The sequence below is a fragment of the Rhopalosiphum padi genome, chromosome 3, assembly GCF_020882245.1.
Source record: "Rhopalosiphum padi isolate XX-2018 chromosome 3, ASM2088224v1, whole genome shotgun sequence".
NCBI classification, from domain to species: Eukaryota; Metazoa; Arthropoda; class Insecta; order Hemiptera; family Aphididae; genus Rhopalosiphum; species Rhopalosiphum padi.
In genome coordinates, this window is record NC_083599.1 from 58,009,824 (window position 1) to 58,030,589 (window position 20,766).

Sequence of the window (20,766 nt, forward strand, 5' to 3'; positions counted from 1 at the left end):
CCACCCTGAAAGACCTTTCAAAGGACATTGTGTCAGTCCGCAAGACGCGTTACTACCTATCGGCTATCCTAATCTTATTAACAACAAGTGAATAATGGACGATATTTAAAGCAAATAGAAATCGGCGATTTTCTGTCTTTAAAATCACACAAGTACATTATGTATCATGTATGAGTATGACTAAATAAGTAACTGATTTTTTAATTAAATTAAGTTACTTTTATTTTCTAATCAACATATGACATGTTGTCTAAAACTGTCTTATGACGTGACACATCAAATAGTATACGGACATTATTCTTATAAATAATTTATTTGATACCCCTTATATATTTAAATACCTATATAGGTAAGTAGGTACGTAGGTGAGTATATAAAAACGTAAATATTTTAAATAATAAAAAAGGTTTTATTTTATCTGATTAATATACAATACAATAATTAATAATTTTACAACTCAACAGTGATAAAATATAAGAAGTATATTACATATTTTTATTAAAGACTTAAAATAATGAAACAAATACAAATTCATGCTTTAAAATTAGTTAAGTATTATTAGTATAATAGATATACACACCACGACTACATAAATAATACAACTTAAAGGTTAATTTCAAACTGTATGACATAAACTAATAATAACTGCAGAATAATTTGATAATTTTGCAATTAAACATTTATATTTTATATCAACTATATTGACACAATACATATCAGAAATGTTGTTTGTATTTACAATGTACATACCAACTATAATCGATGAAATTGGTTTAGCGGTTAGTTCTTTGGGTTCTAAATATTTTTTCACAATTAAAAATGCATCATGGTTCAATGGTTGTACTATTTGTTCTACAAAAACAAGAGAGTTATCTAACAATATAATGCATTTATCTTTTTAATTTGAAGTATTAATGGTTATATTTGAGTAATTTAAAATTAATTTTTGATAAAGTTGGGCGATTATATCATAGAAAGGATTAGGAATATTGTGTTTATTAACATTATTTCTTTATTAAAAATATAAGGGACTTCATTATGGCAATGGTTAGTATGTTGGTTGTATATATTTTGTTTTTCTTTTATTCTATTGGATATTTCTTGCAAAGGATATCTTGCACATTTTACAGTTTTTTTAATTTCTTACAAATAATTTTCATATTGAAAGGAACTAAAATTATCAAGGGGACCATGAATTTTTGTAAACATAGGTAGATGTATAAGACTATGAACATTATACGATACATAATGTTGACCATACAAAACACCATAATCTATTACAAATTTCCTTAGAAATTTAAGAGCAATTGCATTGTATTCATAACATGTATTTAAACATAGTAAAATTCTTATTGCAAAAACCAGTAATAAAAAGTGTGAGTATAATTTTGTTTTAATTTTTCCTTTAAGTACAATTATACTAAATAAAAAGCAAAATTCCTCAATTCAGTGGCTTTCCAAAAATGAATATCATCAAGAGATCTGGGTAATCGACAAAATTCTACAGGAATGTAAGATCTCAAAATAAGTAGCTCATTATTAATGCTTAGTTTATTTTCTTCAGTTAATCAAACATTCTTATTTCCATTTACCCAAAATTCAATCAATCGCTTGACAACACCTAGGCATACACAATGCATATAATCCAAGCATACAGTCTCAGTTATGTTTATTGGTAATAACTTTAAAGGAGAGTCACCTTTATGGTAATCTTCATCATGATTCATTCTAAATGTATTATCAGAGCGCAATGGTGAGTCTAACCCTAAAAAAACTACACGATGTTTTAAGTATGTTCCTTCTTCTGTACAACTTGTACATCCAAAATAGGCATTATGGCCTTTAAAATTTAATAAAAAGGCTTTTGCTGACGCGTCACACACAATATTACTAATTTCAACTTTTAATTTAGTTCCTTTAATTAATAAACCCTGAGATAATACAACCATTAAGTCTGATATAAAAGGCTTGAGGAATTCTTCAATAGACAGAGGTTTTTTGGATCCGTGATAAATCCCTATAGGAAAAACTTTGTTAGGCAGTTCTTTAAAATTTAATATTGATAGAAGTATAGGCCAGACTTGAAATTTAGAACTTTTAGCTATTGGAAGTCCATCAATATTTATACCAATTTTTAAAATATGGTCAGATATATTTATTTGAGTATTATGTTTTTCAAGAATTGGCAATAACATGTTTTCTACTCCAAAGTGAATATAAGAACCATTAGATATATTTTGTATTTCATGTACTTTAGGGGTTTTCATTAATGTTCTTACATCAGTTGGAACACACAACCCTTCAGTTTTTAGAATAAGCAATAAACTATTAACACATCTATGTGAAACATTATGCTTGACTACCCACGATCTTAATTTGTCCAAAATACCTATAGTTTCCATAATAACTTCATTATTGTCATCAGTATCCAAGCCAGACAAAGAATTAAGTAGATTTGGGTGATTTGGTAGATGAATCGATGAATGGGTGTTGGTATTATTATCAACATTATCAAAGTGTATACTATTATCAATATTTGAAGAACATGTATTATTCTCAACATTTGAGGAACTTGACTTTTCATTTAAAGTTTTGTTTTTAGATGTAATTTCATTATTTTGTTTAGTTGTAGTATAAGATAAGCATACATTTTTCTTTTCATTAACAATTCTTCGGAAGTGGCGGTCAGATATTGAACCAAGAGCCTTTTTTTTCCTTAGAATACTTGCCTAAAATGATCAATAAAAATTATCATAAAACTAACCAACAGTGAAGTCAATATAATATTTATTTAAAAAAAAAAACTTTTACAATTAGTAAAAATCTGTTAATTATTAGATAATACCAAATTACTTATGGAAAACTAAAAAATATTGAAAAATTATTATTTAAGTTTGAACATCCTTTTAAAATTAAAATTAAACATACTTTGTAGTTTTGTACTCTAATTCATACAAAATTAATTTTATTGAAACATCAAATTTTAACAAACTGAAGCATTTTTACCACCCTTTCAAATTCAGCATCAGTGATGGTAGTGTTAGTACAGCTTTCTTGTATAGACTCTAAGATAATGAAATAAATTAGTCATATAATGTCTCATTACATTATTATGTTCATTCATAGTTCATAATTAGGAAACATTTTGCTACCAAAATGATTTGTATATAATAATGTATATAGAAATAATATGCTTAACACATAGATTAAAATATTTTTTAAATAAATGATAAAATGTGTTTAAAATTACTTTTCATTATCTTTATGAGATCTGAGTCTCCAATTTTAGTACTAATGTTTTTGGCACGGCCTGTCCAGGTACACTCAATCCCATACTTATTAGTAAACAGTTTAGACATAACTCTGGTAACATGGTTTTTAGGAATGTTTCCACCAATGGTTTTGATAAAATATTCCTATGATCAAAGTTAAATTAACAAATATTTAAGTTGTAATTTTAATATTTATTTACCAGTTTAGATTTGAAATCAAATTCATTCAATATACAGTTTTGGACTGATGTAAAGTCTTCAGTATCGTTCATAGGAAATTTGCATATAAAACTTTCATTCAAATTGATTGATTTTTGACTATTACCTAATGAGTTAGTTTCTATTTTATACAAGATGCGATTCAACAATAATTTGATTTCTATTTGCTCTGAAATTATTTTATTTAATTTTTCATCAACTTGAGATGAGCATCTATCATTTCTTAAATATTGAATAATGTTTTTATGAAATGTGTAAGTATAGGTATACATGCAAAGAATAATTTATTATATTTACCATTGAAATTTAAAGGTGAATCGTGTGATACAGGAATAAAACAACTTGTATCCTGTACAATAATAATAATAATATAAATTACTTAGTTGTGTTAGCTATTTCATACAGTTCAATTTAGATTTTAATGATATAAATGAATGATTATTATTTTAAAAAACATAGAATTATAATTTAAATTTAAAAAGCTAACAATTAAATGTATTAATTATTGTGTTCACTATTACTGTATAAACTATATAATTTTTAAAAAAGGATGATCAAACTTAAAATTAAGAGAATACAGTAAACAAGTGATTACACCATGAACAAACATAGATAATATTGATATTTTTCCTTAAGTTAATTGATATTTTACAATTACTGTAGCCAACAGAAAAAACAAACTGTATACCAAGCGACATATAACTCGTACCGAGTAAAATAATAAAAAAAAACATTTTAATATACTTTAATAGTTTTTGAATTAATAAGTTTTTTATGTTAAATTGATTACCCTCTATACCTAATAAATGTATTGTACCTAAGAAATATTATAATATTAGATATTGAATAATTTGAGATTGTAATAGTTATTATTACCTCGGTGAATGAATGATTTTGAGGATATTCTAGTTGTTCAACTCATTTTGGCTGCATTTCGGTATATTGCATAGTTTCTTCTACGTTCACGTTATTTTCTGCATAGAATTGACTAATTATAGATGAGGTAGAAGCTCCATAATTAATTGGTTCCAGGGCAACTGATGGAGTACTTACTACTTGTTTACATGGCAATATGTTAAAATTGATACCTGCATATTAATTAATAATAAAATTAAAAAAACCTAATAAATATGCTACATAGTTAGTTTTAGATACAAAACTTTAAAAAATATTACCATTATCATCATCATTGTCATCATCATCAGTATCATCAGAAGGACACATAAGAAATCTTTTTTTTTTATTTTTTGACGAATCATTTGTGTCCGTAGAAGAATATTTTTCTTTTACTTTTTTATGCCATGCCTTGTTGAAGTTATCTAAAAATAATAATCAATTTATTTTATGTGATTAACATTAAAAAATAGTTTTGTAGTTAGGTGCAGTATTATAATTTATAATTTATAACATAAATAAAACAATAAAATAATATTATGTACACACTACACACACATATTTATTCGATAGGTTAACCTACAGAGTAATATAAACATATTTTTTTTTTTAGGATATTAATGAACGCTTAAATCCTGTTTTTAATATAAAAACAAACGTTGAGTCTATTATTATTAATTGTTTAAAACTCTTTTATTTTGATTAGAATATCAAAAAAAAAAAATGTTTATTTCCATGGATTTTTGAAATAGTAGGTGAGTAAACAGTATAATATTATTTCTACATTTTATTAAAATCCAGATTGGTTAAATGTAATATTATAAACTGTGTTGGTTAAAGGAAAATTATGTTTTTATACCTAAATATAATTTAAAAATAACTTAGCACAAACATATAAGAATAAGTAAAGGCACTTACCATAAGTTTTATTGACTCCAACAAATTTCACCCTATAAGTTTCCCATGACTGGGATGGAGTTATGGCTTTTTTTAAATGGTCACTGGTGACCTTATAAGGGGGCCATTTGCAAAATAATGAATCACTTTGAGATTCATTATTTTTTACAATCCAATTAGTTGGAATTACACTATATTCTTTAGACTCTGTGAACCACACCACACACCATGACTGAACCAAAATAAATTATTAAAATTATTAAAGTTATAACATATTAAGTTCAATTGGCTGCAGTCAAATACAGTAGTAATAACTAATAAGTAGTAAGTATTTAGTACTCACCTTAGTCTCATTTTCAAATTTTTCTCCAGTCATTGTTGATGACATCATGAATAAGTTATAATATAGTATTAAACTATTTAAAAATTCATAAAATTAATTTAATAAAATGTTAATAAACTGTTAGCTAGTTAACACTGGAATGCTGAATAGTCGGTAGTCGTGCGTAGTCGGTACTCAATAATCAGTAATCACTATACACTATTACACTAATCGCCAGTTTTCCACGGTCAGTCGGCTTATGCGTCGGGGGGTGGTGACAAATATTAACTTATGGGTAAAACCAATAGAGTGTATTTTTATAGAAATCAAAACTATTTATAACTATTAATATTTTAAAATAGTATATAGTAATAGTTTCGTGAAAAACTGAAACATCGATATTATGTTGCTGGTATGTTTACAAATCACAATAATGTAACAACCTTGTGACATATAATTTATAACATTGTAGGTTTGTACTACTATCATATAGTACCTAGTTATATTGCCGGTATGAGTGTTAAATGTTTGTTTTATTTAAACAGAACAGATACATTGCATACATATTAAAAAGTTATGTTGATTGTATTACGTAAAATGTTTGTTTCTGGGATGTGTTGAAACATCCAGAGCACACTGGGCGTTAGTAAGACAGAGACAACACATGTGGGTATGGCGTCCTCTTAATTATAATTTATATAAAATTCAAAATTTCAAATTAAAATGTTTTTAAATTTTAAAAGTGCATGGGTAAATTACTAAATAGCAAATCGTAAGTATAATAGTAAAGATAAACACTGATTAAAACTAAAAATAAAATAAAATAAGTTGTTTTTTATTAAATAAATGATAATAATTTAATATTCAATAATATTAAGTTATAGCCAAAAATGACTTTTTCTTATAAACTACAACTTAATAACAATTTTTATTTTTTTTTTAATTATTACAGAAATATAATTCTTATATATTTTTTTTTCGTGGTATAATTTATTTTTGTTTTTATTTTTGATTTTGTTATACCATTATTTTCGTTTTTATGGATTTTTCGTTATGGTTTTAAAGTTATTAGTTTTATTTTTTGATTAATAACGTTTTCCGACCCTTCAATAAACACATATTCTTAATAAGCGCAAAATCTTGATATTTTAAAAAGTTAATAAAATACTGACTTGAAAAAATGTATTGATTGTCCCTTTTTAAATCTATTGGAACAACCATAGGCCAAACAAGAGACAACCATAATGATGGACAAATTATGAATAAATTTCAAAAAGAATATTGTGTAGAAATACTAGACAAATTCTTTCATATAGGTACTTTTTTGTGGTAATATATTCCTTATTTACTGCATAATAAATATGCATTATAATAATGTTTTGCCAACTGAAAACATGGCGTCCGATGGCGGCAACCATAGACTTATAATATAAGTAATATTATATTATAAGTCTATGGCGGCAACTGATAATCAATGCTTCAATTGATAACGGTAGTTCGCTATCTAGTATTATATAGAAGTCTGTGTTTAATATCTATGAATTATGATTAATATGATAAGAAAATTATGTAGTTATATTTATATTACAAATTAAAACATAACAAAACAAATCAAAACTATTGAACAATTTTAAACTTTGTTCAGTCATAATAAAACAAATTAAAAATAATAAAATACACTTGTAACAAATTTAACAAACCTAAGAAAAATTATCAATATTTCAGTCCATACATTTTAAAACTAAATAAAACAAACTAAGTAATAACATAAAAATAACTTTAACAAATAAAATTTTGATTTCTAATGTTAATCTATCAGTCAATTTCTTTTCTTTAGGAACAATATTATCAACTACAAAATATACAATTTAAGAACTATTTAGAGACATAAATAACAGACAAAGCTACCATTCTCTTCAACATAGATATAGAAACACTCTTCATACCACCACTTCAAACAAGCCTGACACCTAATCCAATTTTCTCTTGGAGGGTCTTCATAAGTTTTAAGACATGCAGGACATTTCACTTCTGAATTATCGTCTGCCGTGGAAGTAGATGGTGTAGATACAGTTCAAGTTCTCTTTTTTTTGTGTGTATTTTGTTTTGCATTTTGATCTGCAAATAGTTTTATTTTTATTTTTTTATCCTCTATAGTTCTTTTTTGTTTTCTGCTTTTTCTAAAGCTTCTTTATATGGTACACCAGACAACATTTCTGATCTTTTTCCTTTTTTTCTACGCATTCTACATATCAGATACATTGTTCATCACTTATAATTTTTCTGTTAGATGATCTAACATAGTTTCTAAAAATATACAAGTACCTATTTAGATACTGTTACTGTACATAATATGCATTTTATAATAACTACAATCAAGGTGTATAAATATGTTGGTGTCATCATGAAAATATGCGCACTTTTACCCCAAATTGAATACGCAATCTTGCCCTAATAAACTTTTAATAGTTGAACAAATCGTATAAAAATCAGTATTTATGCTATCAGAGCATATTACATTATTACATGATAAATAATAGCCAATATAGTGTGGCAATAGTAAAGAAATAATAATTCCTGTATAAATGACATGTCCAGTGTGTATAACTGATTGTATTTTATCTAAATATTAATCAAAAAGTAAAAAATTGAAACTTTCCTCATTTTGAGCAGTTGTTCAAATAATCATCGTTTTTTTTTTTTGTGATAATGATAAACATAATTGGTATATTGATAAACACTATCAGTTTGACTATGTTGCAAAACCTAAATAATTTATTGCTAATAGTTCATCTTACCCCATGCGTTTGTTTAAAATAAAAATAATGAGCATATTAATTACACTTAAATATATTGTTTAATTTATTTTTAGATATATTCAATTATTATTATTATTGAATAATATATACAACTGCCAAGTTGTGACTAAAAATACTAATTAAAATAATTTCATTTTTGGATATTATGATTTTTAAACACATCAACTATAATAAACTAATAACAAACTCCATGTATAATATATACATATTATATTATGTTTTATAAGTATATTAAAAACTATTATTTAAAAATAGATATACTATTTCATACATTTGACATTAAAGGATATTCAGAAACCGAATTAGTTAATACGCTGATTGGACTTAGGTAGATATTGTACTATCAAAAAAATAAATTCATGCATTCAAATTTAGGATTAGCCAAGCACTCCGCTCTAAAAGTTATACGTTTAGCCTTTTCAGTCTACTCGTATATATTATTATGCAACTTTTTAGATAAACAACTAAAACTCTGTGGCATATAAATATATAATGCAACGAACGAGGACTTACAAATAGTAACTATAAACATAACAAACAGCTTCGTTCTAAACTCCATTCGAACTACAATCCCAGTTAGTATCTCGTAAGTCATCAATTGCCATTCCTAATAAGTAATAATCCACTGAAAAGACTAAAAAAAATACCTAGAAACGCTTTTAGAAAAATAGACAAAAAAGTTTCTTCACCACTTACGCCTGTCATCAAGCTATATTATTATCTGCTATTTGCATAACTATATTGATATATTATTTTGAATTTTTATACCTACTTATTATGATGTGTTCAGTAGATTGTAAAAGGACAATTTATTAAATTATAATTATAAAAATAAATAAAAGTTATTAAATCTATGAATTTGACAGTACTCAGTATTATGCGCTACATAGTTAAATGTAATGAGTAATAAGTACTAATAACTATTGATCAACAAAACTTTCTAAAATATGTCATTAACTATAAATAATGTTATATATAGATACTTATAACAGCTGTCAAGGCTCATAATATACTCCATGCGACTCGTCCTCGTCGTCGTCTTCTTTTTGGCCGCCCCTTTAATGCGTAAGTGCGTATACTAAAAAGTCTATTTCTCAATTTAGATAATCAGTCAAAAAAAATATAATAATAATAATAATAGTAATAATACCCAATAAAACATTCTTTGCGCACAATAATAATATACGTATTTTGTAGATATACAATATTATATTATGGTTTACACTCTATATGGATAATTTATACACACGGAAACCGTTAATAATGTGAGCGCTCACGACCCCGTTGGGAAATCATGTGTTGGTCTGCGTTATTGTGCATATTAAAATTTTATGTACTTATACTATAACTATATAGTACCTACCTACTAGATATGTATAAACGGAAGTAAAAATTACACGCCACTTAAATGTCATAAAAATCACTCAAATTATTTTTCGTTCATTCGTGATTATATGGTTTCGATCACGCCAAACGGGAGTTAAATCGACGATGAGCCGACGATATACGTCATACCACACGTCGTATTAAGGCGTATTATGTATGTATATAATATTGATAGCTAATACGAATACGAGTTTTGTACTTTTATTATAGTTTTATGGGATTCGTGCTAACGTTCCGTGCGATGTTAGTATATTACAGCATATTTTACATGTTAGCATGGTTTCAGTAATATACTATGTATCGTTATCGGGGTTGCCTTGGGGCTAAAAGACTTAAAGCACCAGCAATTCAATTTTTTGTTTCTCAAGTCGTTTTAGAAAATTAGTATCCAGTTAATATGGTTATTATATAATTAATTATGTGTGGAACAAAATTAAAAAATTGAAATAAAAATACTAGACACACTGCGCCAAAATACAAAAATATTAATTTAGGAGGGGGTGTATTAGATATTCAGGTTAAATTATTTATAAAATAAATCCAGTGATATTAGGTTTTCAGCTCGGAAAAATTCCTACCTAGCTGAATTTTGGTACACACCTTTATGACATCGTTGTAAACAACGGGTGAAAAGTCGCCATCTGTATCATGTACGTGTCAAAAGTCTCGAAATTGGTCTTTTTTTGAATATATCGCTTTTTATGAGTCGTACAATAAAAATTTCTAGTTATAAATTGTAGAGGAAGTAATTATCTACAAAAAAGGTCTTATGACATTTTCACGGAAAAGTTATATTTTTCGCGTTTTTTTTTTTTTTTCGTATGGCGTATGTAGTTCGAGAGTAAGCCCGAAGGCCTACTAGGTAGGTTTTTCGCGTTATAAGGCCATCAAAATGTACACTTTTAATGAAATAGGAATTTTTTGATAAAAACAAGTAGCCTTTACGTTAATATATCGCTTTATACTGGTTGTACAAAAAAAATTTTCATACAAAAACTGTAGAGGACAAAATTATCTATTAGATGGTTATACATATTATATCCAACCGCACTTGCGGTGTACGAATTTTAACGTTTACCGTACAAAATTACGATAATATTATATATTATTATGTATGCATATAATATATTAATATAATAACGATAATAAGAATGCATTTGTTTCCACACCACCATTGAGGTAGAAGCACGGCACGTTTTTTTTTTTTATAGTTCCCCAGTAGGTTTAATCCGTGTAGTCGACAATTATATTATCAAATTAAAGTTATCTAATAGTCAAAACAAAGTAATTAATATTACATTTTAATTATTATTAATCATCAACTTCGCACTATAGTCTTCTTGCATTTCTTCATTGATTTCATTAGGGATTGCTCGATTACCATATCACCCCAGGTTCCACAACTAAATTTACTACTGCGTCTAATTATAAAAAATCCGTCGGTACATTTTTTAAACGACTGTTCATCCATATTATTTTTTAATTTGAGAATATCCTATAGATATAAACGAGCAGATTTTGCATACAAAAAATGTCCAGAAGCGTGGAAAAAAGAAACATTTTTTTTCATAGCATTCAAGTGTCCGTCCCAATTTCCTAGTCTTTCAGATCTAATAAAATCTTTAACTATAGATACCATTTAAAAATATTGTACCCATAACTTTGCCGTTGGTCCTCGATTTTGTATTTTTTCCAAAATACCATTGAACTGTTCTATATATGGTTGAAGTATAGCGCTAGAACCTTTTACATCTTCATATGAAACATTTTGTGCAATTATTTGTTCAATATAACTTTTTATATATTCGTCAGTATGGTCATCGATTTTTATATCTTTAGCAAAAACTGTCGATAACGCTAAATGCTGTAATATGTGACTCAAAATGTCTATCGTCTCTTTCATTGCTAGTGTTTTTCAACGTTTGTAATCCACGCTCGACATTTATAGTTTCGCTAACCGAAAGCGAGGTTTTACAAATAAATCAATTACCCGCCATTTAGTAGGCTATGTAATATAAACTTACGAATAAGCAGTACTTATAATATTATATTATAAATAAATTCAAAACTCGCAAGAACAATATTCACAATGAACACGTGACGACGTTCGTGCGGACCAAACACAACTAAATAGTTAACTACTGAAGTACTGGAGGTGTAGATTTCTTTCTGACTGCGGTGTCCTTTTTCGCATCTTTGGGTTTCTTGAGATCAGATGGCTGTTTAGGCCTTTGAAGTTTGGGTTTTGACGTTTCACCGTCAAAATTCCGTGTTTCTTCGATTTGTTTGACTATCTCTTTGACTGATGTGTCATCTGGTTTAGCCTTAATCATAATGATAGGATAAACGTACTTACGTAGGGTGGAAAAGATTTATTTGGTATGTTTCTTAGTTTTAAAAAGCCGTGAGTCTTAATGGGTTTCAAGAAGAACCGGTGGAAACTATTCCCACTACTGAAGTACTATACTGTACACGTGCAGCGAACATAACTTTACTATGATAATATAATTGTTAACTACATGGATTAAACTTACTGGGGAACCATAAAAAAAAAAACGTGCCGTGCTTCTACCTCAATAGTGGTGTGGAAACGAATGCATTCTTATTATCGTTATTATTTAACCATATCTTATAGATAGTTTTGTCCTCTACAGTTTATGTATGAAAAATGTTTTTGTACAACCAGTATAAACCGATATATTAACGCAAAGGCTACTTGTTTTTAGCAAAAAATTCATATTTCATTAAAAGTGTACATTTTGATGGCCTTATAACGCAAAAACTATAACTTTTACGTGGAAATGTCATAAGACCTTTTTTGTAGATAATTACTTCCTCTATACAATTTATAACTAGAATTTTTTATTGTACGACTCATAAAAAGCGATATATTAAAAAAAAGGCCAATTTCGTGACCTTTGACCTCGAATAACCTTTGACGCGTACATGATACAGATGGCGACTTTTCACACGTTGTTTACAACGATGTCATAAAGGTGTGTACCAAAATTCAGCTAAGTGGGAATTTTTCCGAGCTTGACCCCTTTTTTCGTCTAATATCACTGGACTATTAGATGATTATATTGGTTTAATAATAATTATGTCAACACAAGATACTTATAAAGATAATAAGCATATCATATTCAAATGTAGCCTGTAGGTATATATGTATGTATTGTATATACTATAGAGCGGGGATCACCAACTGGCGGACCGCGAACATCTTTTACAGACCCTTATCCCCGGAGTAAATTTTAAAATTTTTATAATATTAATATAAATAAATAAAAATTATAAGTGTGGCATATAAAATTTATATTACGACAAAAAAATTTAATTAATCTGTATTGAACAAATGAATAATTAAATCAATATAAATACTAATTTAAAAAAAACGTATTTATTAACGTGTGTAAATTATTGAAACATTTGAAACTGTTATAGGGACTGCGGCCAAATTTCAAAACGGACCTCCATAAAAATTAATTGGTGACCCCTGCTATAGAATATAGATAATAAGCGTGAAAGTATCACTTACGACTTGATTGATTTACTTGTCAACAGTTTACTACGAAGATAAATAACATAGGTCGGTATTATATACGTAATAGATTATAGATATATTTAATTTGCCACAACTGTACTGGCTGAAAGATATCAGAGAACACGAGTCCGTAAAAAAAAATATTTCTAGATAAAAGAAAAATATAAAATGTGTACGATACATCGCGGTGAAACCAAAACGCATAATTTTATAGCTTTTTCGCTCTGCAGCAGATTGTAAAATCAATATTGTACGTATAGCCGCCGCGCCGCAGAGTGTTATTGGCATCGAATTATTTAGTTCAGTATGTCTACACGAGAAGACACATAATTACGATATTTGAGTTTTTTTTAAATAGATTAGAAAATATATATACATGTCGTAGGCAAAATAGAGTTCAAGATATTTAGTAAAATATTTAAATTTGTAGGTATAATAATTAATATGATGTGCCTATTTAATGAATAATTCAATTCTATATTAATTTTAATCGGCTTGGATTATTTATTAATTGTCATTATTGAAGACAGCTTAAAATAAAAAAAAAATTGCGTATTACAAGGTAAATTGTATTTTTTTTATACAAGTACACAATATTATATACCTAGTACCTTGCTGTGTACAATTATATTAATTATTTATAAGTAATTTTTATAGATGTTGATATGATGGGGACATTGTACGATACGTATTGGACGATGACCAAATGGAATATTCGATGAATAATACCCACGTAGTTTTTTTTGTATTTTAACATAATAATATTATTGATGATTATTAATTCCCAAACACATGTTAACTTTATTTCATATTATCATAATAAAAATGAACCATTAAATATAGTTTTAAAAAAAACATAATATTAGATATATCGTATGTATAAGTTCTATCATATCTTATCAAATATTTTAATAAAAAAAGTAATATAATATTGAAGTAGATTTGCTATATTCGTTATTATCTCCTGCAGGAGGCGCGTATGTTTATAAACGCGTGTGTCGTCGGAATGCGTTTATTTAAACTTTATCTTATAGAATATTATAATGAAAATCTATACGATTTAATGTTATTTACAACGATTGGATGTCAACGATCGTGAATAATATTAGAATATAACATTGTCACAAAAACCATTACCCGAAACACGTTATCGTTATAGTGTCGGACTATGCGTTTATGCCCAACACAGCAGCTAATGGACGGGACGGGTAGGTATTGAAAAACACGTTTAGCAGAAAACAAATTGACGATAAATAAAATGTGAGTGGTGTCATAGCGAAAATTAAATCAATTATCGTCTAATAAAATGTTTAAAAACATTCCTCTCGCGTTAAGACCTAAACTCTAAAGTGTTATACGTTAAAAATTAATCTCGATTCAATGTTGCTCGTGATCCCTCCAATACTTCGTATAGAGCGTAGGACTTCACAGTTACTATATTATATTAATTATAAACAGCGCAAATTAAATAATATTATTTAGTATGTACTATATAATAGCTATAAAAACATATTTTAATAGGCACCTGCCATTTATTTGAAATACAAACTATACAGTTGTATGCTAATTAATTCAATTAATTAATTGAACGCTATATATAAATAAAAAATAAAATATTCGGAAATACCACGAAAAATGCAATTGAAAAATTATGTTTTAAATTTTGAGTAAGAAAAAATGTATAATTTATTTAATCAGAAAAAACATTCAAGTTACTAACTATATTATAACACATCGAGTAGCAAAACTTTTTCTATCGACTTCTACCGTATTTTTATAGTGAATATTTGAAAACTAGTTGATTATTAATTATTTAATGACGGCGATACTTTAGAAGTTCTAAACTTTCAACCACTAAGTATAAATGTACAATTTTTCAATTAATAAAACAATTGTTTTTTTTTTTTTTTTAACAATCGTTATAAATAAAATTATAATATTATATAAAATCTTGTCTTTAAAGGACGAACGATTTTATCCAAACACATTTTACGAACGAAAAACCACAAAAGAAAAATAATTCCACTCACATTACCGATATTATTTTTTCCGTCAATCCGAACGCAGCAGGGTGTGCAACTGGAAATCTATAGGTTTTATTCGTATGTCTTATATTATAATCTATACATTTATGTGTTATACCGATTTATCGTATTATCACAGTGTTCGATCGCCGTTATCCGTCACGCATAATACACACACAAGACGAGTGGTGTCATAATACACCTCGGCGAGTTTTTTTTTTCAAATTCTTATCTCGTCGTACCGATAAAAATATAGTTAAAAACAATAAAACCTATAATAATAATAATAATAAAAATAACGTACACGAACGAATATATATATTATTTCGATGTCTAAGACACGTGTGATGAAAGTATATTATTTATAGTGTTAACAACGACGACGACAACAGCGGTAGTGTACGTATACATATATATATATATATGTAAAAAACGAGTCATATCTCTTCGCCGGCCTCGCCGTCGTCCTCGGTCGAGTCCATGCCCACCTCCTCGTAGTCCTTCTCGAGCGCCGCCAAGTCCTCCCTGGCCTCGGAAAACTCGCCCTCCTCCATGCCCTCGCCGACGTACCAGTGGACGAACGCCCGTTTCGCGTACATCAGGTCGAACTTGTGGTCGAGCCGGGCCCACGCCTCGGCGATGGCCGTCGTGTTGGACAACATGCACACGGCCCGCTGGACCTTGGCCAGATCGCCGCCCGGCACCACGGTTGGCGGCTGATAGTTGATGCCCACCTTGAACCCGGTCGGGCACCAGTCGACGAACACGATGGTCCGCTTGGTCTTGATGGTGGCGATCGCCGCGTTCACGTCCTTGGGCACCACGTCGCCGCGGTACAGCATGCAGCACGCCATGTACTTGCCGTGCCGCGGGTCGCACTTCACCATCTGGTTGGCCGGTTCGAAGCACGCGTTGGTGATTTCGGCCACGGACAGCTGCTCGTGGTACGCCTTCTCCGCCGATATGACCGGCGCGTACGTGGCCAGCGGGAAGTGTATGCGCGGGTACGGCACCAGGTTCGTCTGGAACTCGGTCAGGTCGACGTTCAGCGCGCCGTCGAACCGCAGCGACGCGGTGATGGACGACACGATCTGCCCGATCAGCCGGTTCAGGTTCGTGTACGTGGGCCGCTCGATGTCCAGGTTCCGGCGGCATATGTCGTAGATGGCCTCGTTGTCCACCATGAACGCGCAGTCCGAGTGCTCGAGCGTGGTGTGCGTGGTCAGCACCGAGTTGTACGGTTCCACGACGGCCGTCGATACCTGTGTAACGAGATTATTAGTGTTATATATGATGATATATGTTATATATGATGATGATGATGATGATATTGAGTTCGACGACATGATAAATACTACGCTTTTGTCAATCGGTGTGAAAACGGGGGTGGAAAGGGTGAGGGGGTGATTTCCTTTGAACCGTTTATTCAAAAACACTACTAACGACATGTTAATGATTTCTTCGTTTCTATAATATTATATATTCTCGAGGACTGTTTTTTTATCCGCTTACAGATTTATCGAATTATTGTTTTACGATCGGAAAGCAAAATATTACAATTTTAATTTAATATCTTGTTATATAAATATTTATATATTATTATTAATATTTATTTTTTAAACGGCGAGTAAAACAACGATTTTATAGAAATATATACACTTATGTAATTAAAAATAATACGATAAACACACTCGAGGGCTATTGTAAAGGTGATCGGTACTCACTTGGGGCGCCGGGTAAATGGCAAACTCCAGTTTGCTCTTCTTTCCGTAATCGGTGCTGAGCCGTTCCATGAGCAGTGACGCGAAACCGGAACCGGTGCCGCCACCAAACGAGTGGAATATCAAAAACCCTTGAAGTCCGGTGCACTGATCGGCTAACTTCCTGATTCGGTCCAGCACTAGGTCGACGATTTCTTTGCCGATTGTGTAATGGCCGCGGGCATAGTTGTTGGCCGCGTCTTCTTTGCCGGTGATCAGTTGCTCCGGATGGAATAGTTGTCGGTACGTTCCGGTTCTCACTTCGTCTGCACAAACGCATAATAATACACCATCATACACCACGCGAAAAATCGAAATAATAATAAGTCTAAATGCATTTTTTTTTTCCATTGGCAGGTAAAATGTATTATTAGTACTATAACGGTCAAAAAATTAATTATAATTATTTGTTAATTTCTATGCTGTTCACAATATAATACATACAAAAGCTAACACTAAATTTGTTCTAAATAGTTAAATTGTAATCATGTCTTTGTCACATTTAATTTGCTAGTCTAAATAAAAAAAACCCAAAGTTATAGTTAGTATTTTTTAAATTCAATTTACATAGCTATTTTTCTCATTGCAAAAGTAAGTTATTTTCAAATTTCAATTATACTTATATTAATATTTGAACGTTAAAAATAAAATATAATACAAAACTATATATTTAAAACTGATGACATACAAAATACAATTTACTAATATAATATATTGTGCAATGTATAATAATAATTTCCCCAGTTGTTATTGTGCTTATACATCTACTATAAACTATTGAACATTTATTTTGCTTAATACCGTAAAAAACAAACAACAAAAACCCGTAAAATAAGTGGAAACGTCCTCTTTTAATGAAAAAAAAATGTACACTTACCAACGACAGTCGGTTCGAGGTCTATGAAAACGGCGCGGGGGACGTGTTTTCCGGCGCCGGTTTCGCTGAAAAACGTGTTAAAACTGTCATCTCCACTGCCCACAGACTTGTCGGATGGCATCTGTCCGTCCGGTTGGATACCATGTTCTAGACAGTACAGTTCCCAGCACGCGTTGCCGATCTGAACTCCGGCTTGACCTACGTGTACGGATATACATTCACGCTGGAAATAATAACGAAATTACATCAATAAATTTACGCAATTGACATAATATTATAATGCCGTTTCACGCGATTCGTTTGGTTTTCAAAAGTCGATCGCTTTGCTCACCATACTCGGTGTTAAGAAGCTGGTATGTGTCGTGAAAACGAAACGGTGAGCGCATGATCGCCGTTTAACAACAATATTATTATACGATGCAATTATTGTATAATAATAATATAGTCGAGCCCTTTCATACGGCGGCGCGGCAGCCGACGGGTTTGCGTTGCCACACCACCGCCGCAGCCGCCACCGCCGTGGACCATTAAATTTAACGATGAGTACATCTACCAGTTAGCATATAATTAAGTACCTATATACTGTACCATGTTAAAATATTATGTCTATATTAATTAATCAAATCAGAACAATTGTGCTTACCATGATTGAAATAAATTTCAGAACGAATTCAATTTAATAACGAAATAACTAAATTAATAATACAGAAACGATCGCGAGATTAATGAAAACGCGTTACTCGAAACCAAAACGTAATTAAACAAAAACGGTTGTCAAGGAAATACAACGGTTTTTAAAAACATACCATACAAATTAATTATTTACACGGCCAGTACTCAGTATACGGAGTTAATTTATATAATTTATATTTGCGATAATTTAAAACACATGCCGTTACACTACGAGAATATGACATTTTTAAATATGACTTCAATGTACAATTGACAAATCCTAGTGGTACGGACATATTTTATTCCCGTACGCATTGCCATACACGTCATAATTTATATAATAATTAAGTATTATTATTGTACAAATTTGTGGCGCTTAATAAATTAATAAAGCTTTTGATAGATATTGAAATGTTGAGAAATTAATTGTATAATATGTATCAATAATATTAATGACTTATTTATTGACATAAAAATAATAACGTTAAGTAATATTAACGTATTTTAAGATATTTGCATTAAAAATTGTTTTTTAGTAAAGTGTAAAAAATAATTTATTAAATAATATTTATCAATTAAAAATAGTATAAGATAATTTATCAATTTAAGACGTTAAAATTAAAATAATAAAAAAATACGTTTTTTTTATTGTCTCGCGAATTAGTAGGTAATAACCGTTGTATTTTTATATTTTTATGTGTATATTAAAATATAAGAAAATAATTATTAAGTATACTTGATAAATTTATTTATTTCAATACAGAACGGCATTTCCGTGGATGTTGATATTATTTAATATATCTATTGAGATTTAATTATTTAATACTTAAACGATAACCATTAATAAACATTGTTATAACTTCGAAATAAATCTTCACTGGTATAAATAATAAATAAAATAAATATTAAATTCAGATTTTAAGCGAAGTTATTGATTTATATTTTACCCCACTTTATAGCAAAAATAATTAAATTTACAAAGAAAAAAAAATTGGTACATTGAAATAATATTTTTTTATTAGACGACTGTGCTAATAAAATCATGGCAACTAATATTGAAAAAGCAACAAATTTATTTAAGTGAAAATTAAAATTATTTAATTGGTTCTACAATACGTAAATGTGTAAAAGCAATTTATTTTTACAATCATCTTAACGCATTTGACAAATTATTGATATTTAAAAAATTTAATTTTTTTATTTCAGTTATACCTAAATTTATTTTAAATATAAAATTGTAAATTATGAATTTTAATTATAACATTATATAAGTATAAAAAAATTAAATAGGATTAATCAAAATACTAACAGGAAAAAATGATATTATAATTCCATTTAAAAAAAAAATGTTACATTTAAAACACAATTAGGTACTATTTTATTTATAAAAATATAATAATAGTAGTAGTAGAGCTGTATAGTTGAATAGATTAAAACAAAAACATAAAATAATTGATACGCACATTTTTTTTCCGAAATAATTCAATGATTAAATTAAAAAAATAATTAGTTAATAATTTCGAGTGACTTTTTATTTTAAATGCGAACGTTAAATTAAAATTATTATACCCGAGACAAAGTGAATTATAAATAATTAAAGAAATAAAATATTGGCAAATTGAAAATTTAGCTTAGTATAAAAATATTTAGTGGGCAGCGGCTAGTAATAATAGCAATTAAATATACGGCTTGGTGAATAATCCATTATAATGATAGAATAAAAAGGCTACTCACCATTTTATTTGATTTTTTTATGAAACAGGTACGAAAAGAAAATTAATAAAATACAGGAAAACAAAATATTAATATGCGTGAACTGTGAAAAGTTGTAACAAAAAAAAAATTAAACGGAAAATATAAATGTTCGGAAAACGTGTGTTGACGTTACAACGTTCGTGCAAATAATGAATTTGGATTCCAAACGACGGACGGTCGCTAGACGGCCGTTGTCACGAGAAAATTCTATTGCCTTCTATAGCGACGCGTCACACTCAACGATGGATACGACAGATTTTAATATTGCAAATATTTTCAAAGAATATTTATATCACCGCCAACGGAACTCGCTCATACAATAATA

The 20,766-nt window shown here is 29.0% G+C and overlaps 2 protein-coding genes across 2 annotated transcripts; both read right to left on the minus strand.

The window, feature by feature from the left end:
• Window positions 1–1,568: 1,568 nt before the first annotated feature.
• On the minus strand, window positions 1,569–5,673 carry LOC132925238 (uncharacterized). The gene is given in 9 exon segments (XM_060989648.1): window positions 1,569–2,729; window positions 3,007–3,065; window positions 3,251–3,416; window positions 3,473–3,714; window positions 3,789–3,840; window positions 4,368–4,579; window positions 4,667–4,810; window positions 5,304–5,513; window positions 5,622–5,673. Coding segments are annotated over 9 exon segments (2,298 nt in total).
• Window positions 5,674–15,693: 10,020 nt separating this feature from the next.
• LOC132927578 (tubulin alpha-3 chain-like) lies at window positions 15,694–20,568 on the minus strand. The gene is made up of 4 exons (XM_060992129.1): window positions 20,421–20,568; window positions 18,015–18,237; window positions 17,102–17,403; window positions 15,694–16,639 (listed from the first exon to the last, which is right to left on the minus strand). Exons 1-4 carry the CDS (start codon window positions 20,421–20,423, stop codon window positions 15,815–15,817), a joined length of 1,353 nt encoding a protein of 450 aa, XP_060848112.1. The 5' UTR covers window positions 20,424–20,568; the 3' UTR covers window positions 15,694–15,814.
• Between the last annotated feature and the right edge of the window lie 198 nt (window positions 20,569–20,766).

Excerpts from the sequence above, each read along its gene's own strand:
- LOC132927578 (XM_060992129.1), bottom strand. Across the intron at positions 17,404-18,014 it reads CCTCGAACCGACTGTCGTTG|ACGAAGTGAGAACCGGAACG; the intron begins GTAAGTGTACAT and ends GCGTTTGTGCAG. Across the intron at positions 16,640-17,101 it reads CCATTTACCCGGCGCCCCAA|GTATCGACGGCCGTCGTGGA; the intron begins GTGAGTACCGAT and ends CTCGTTACACAG.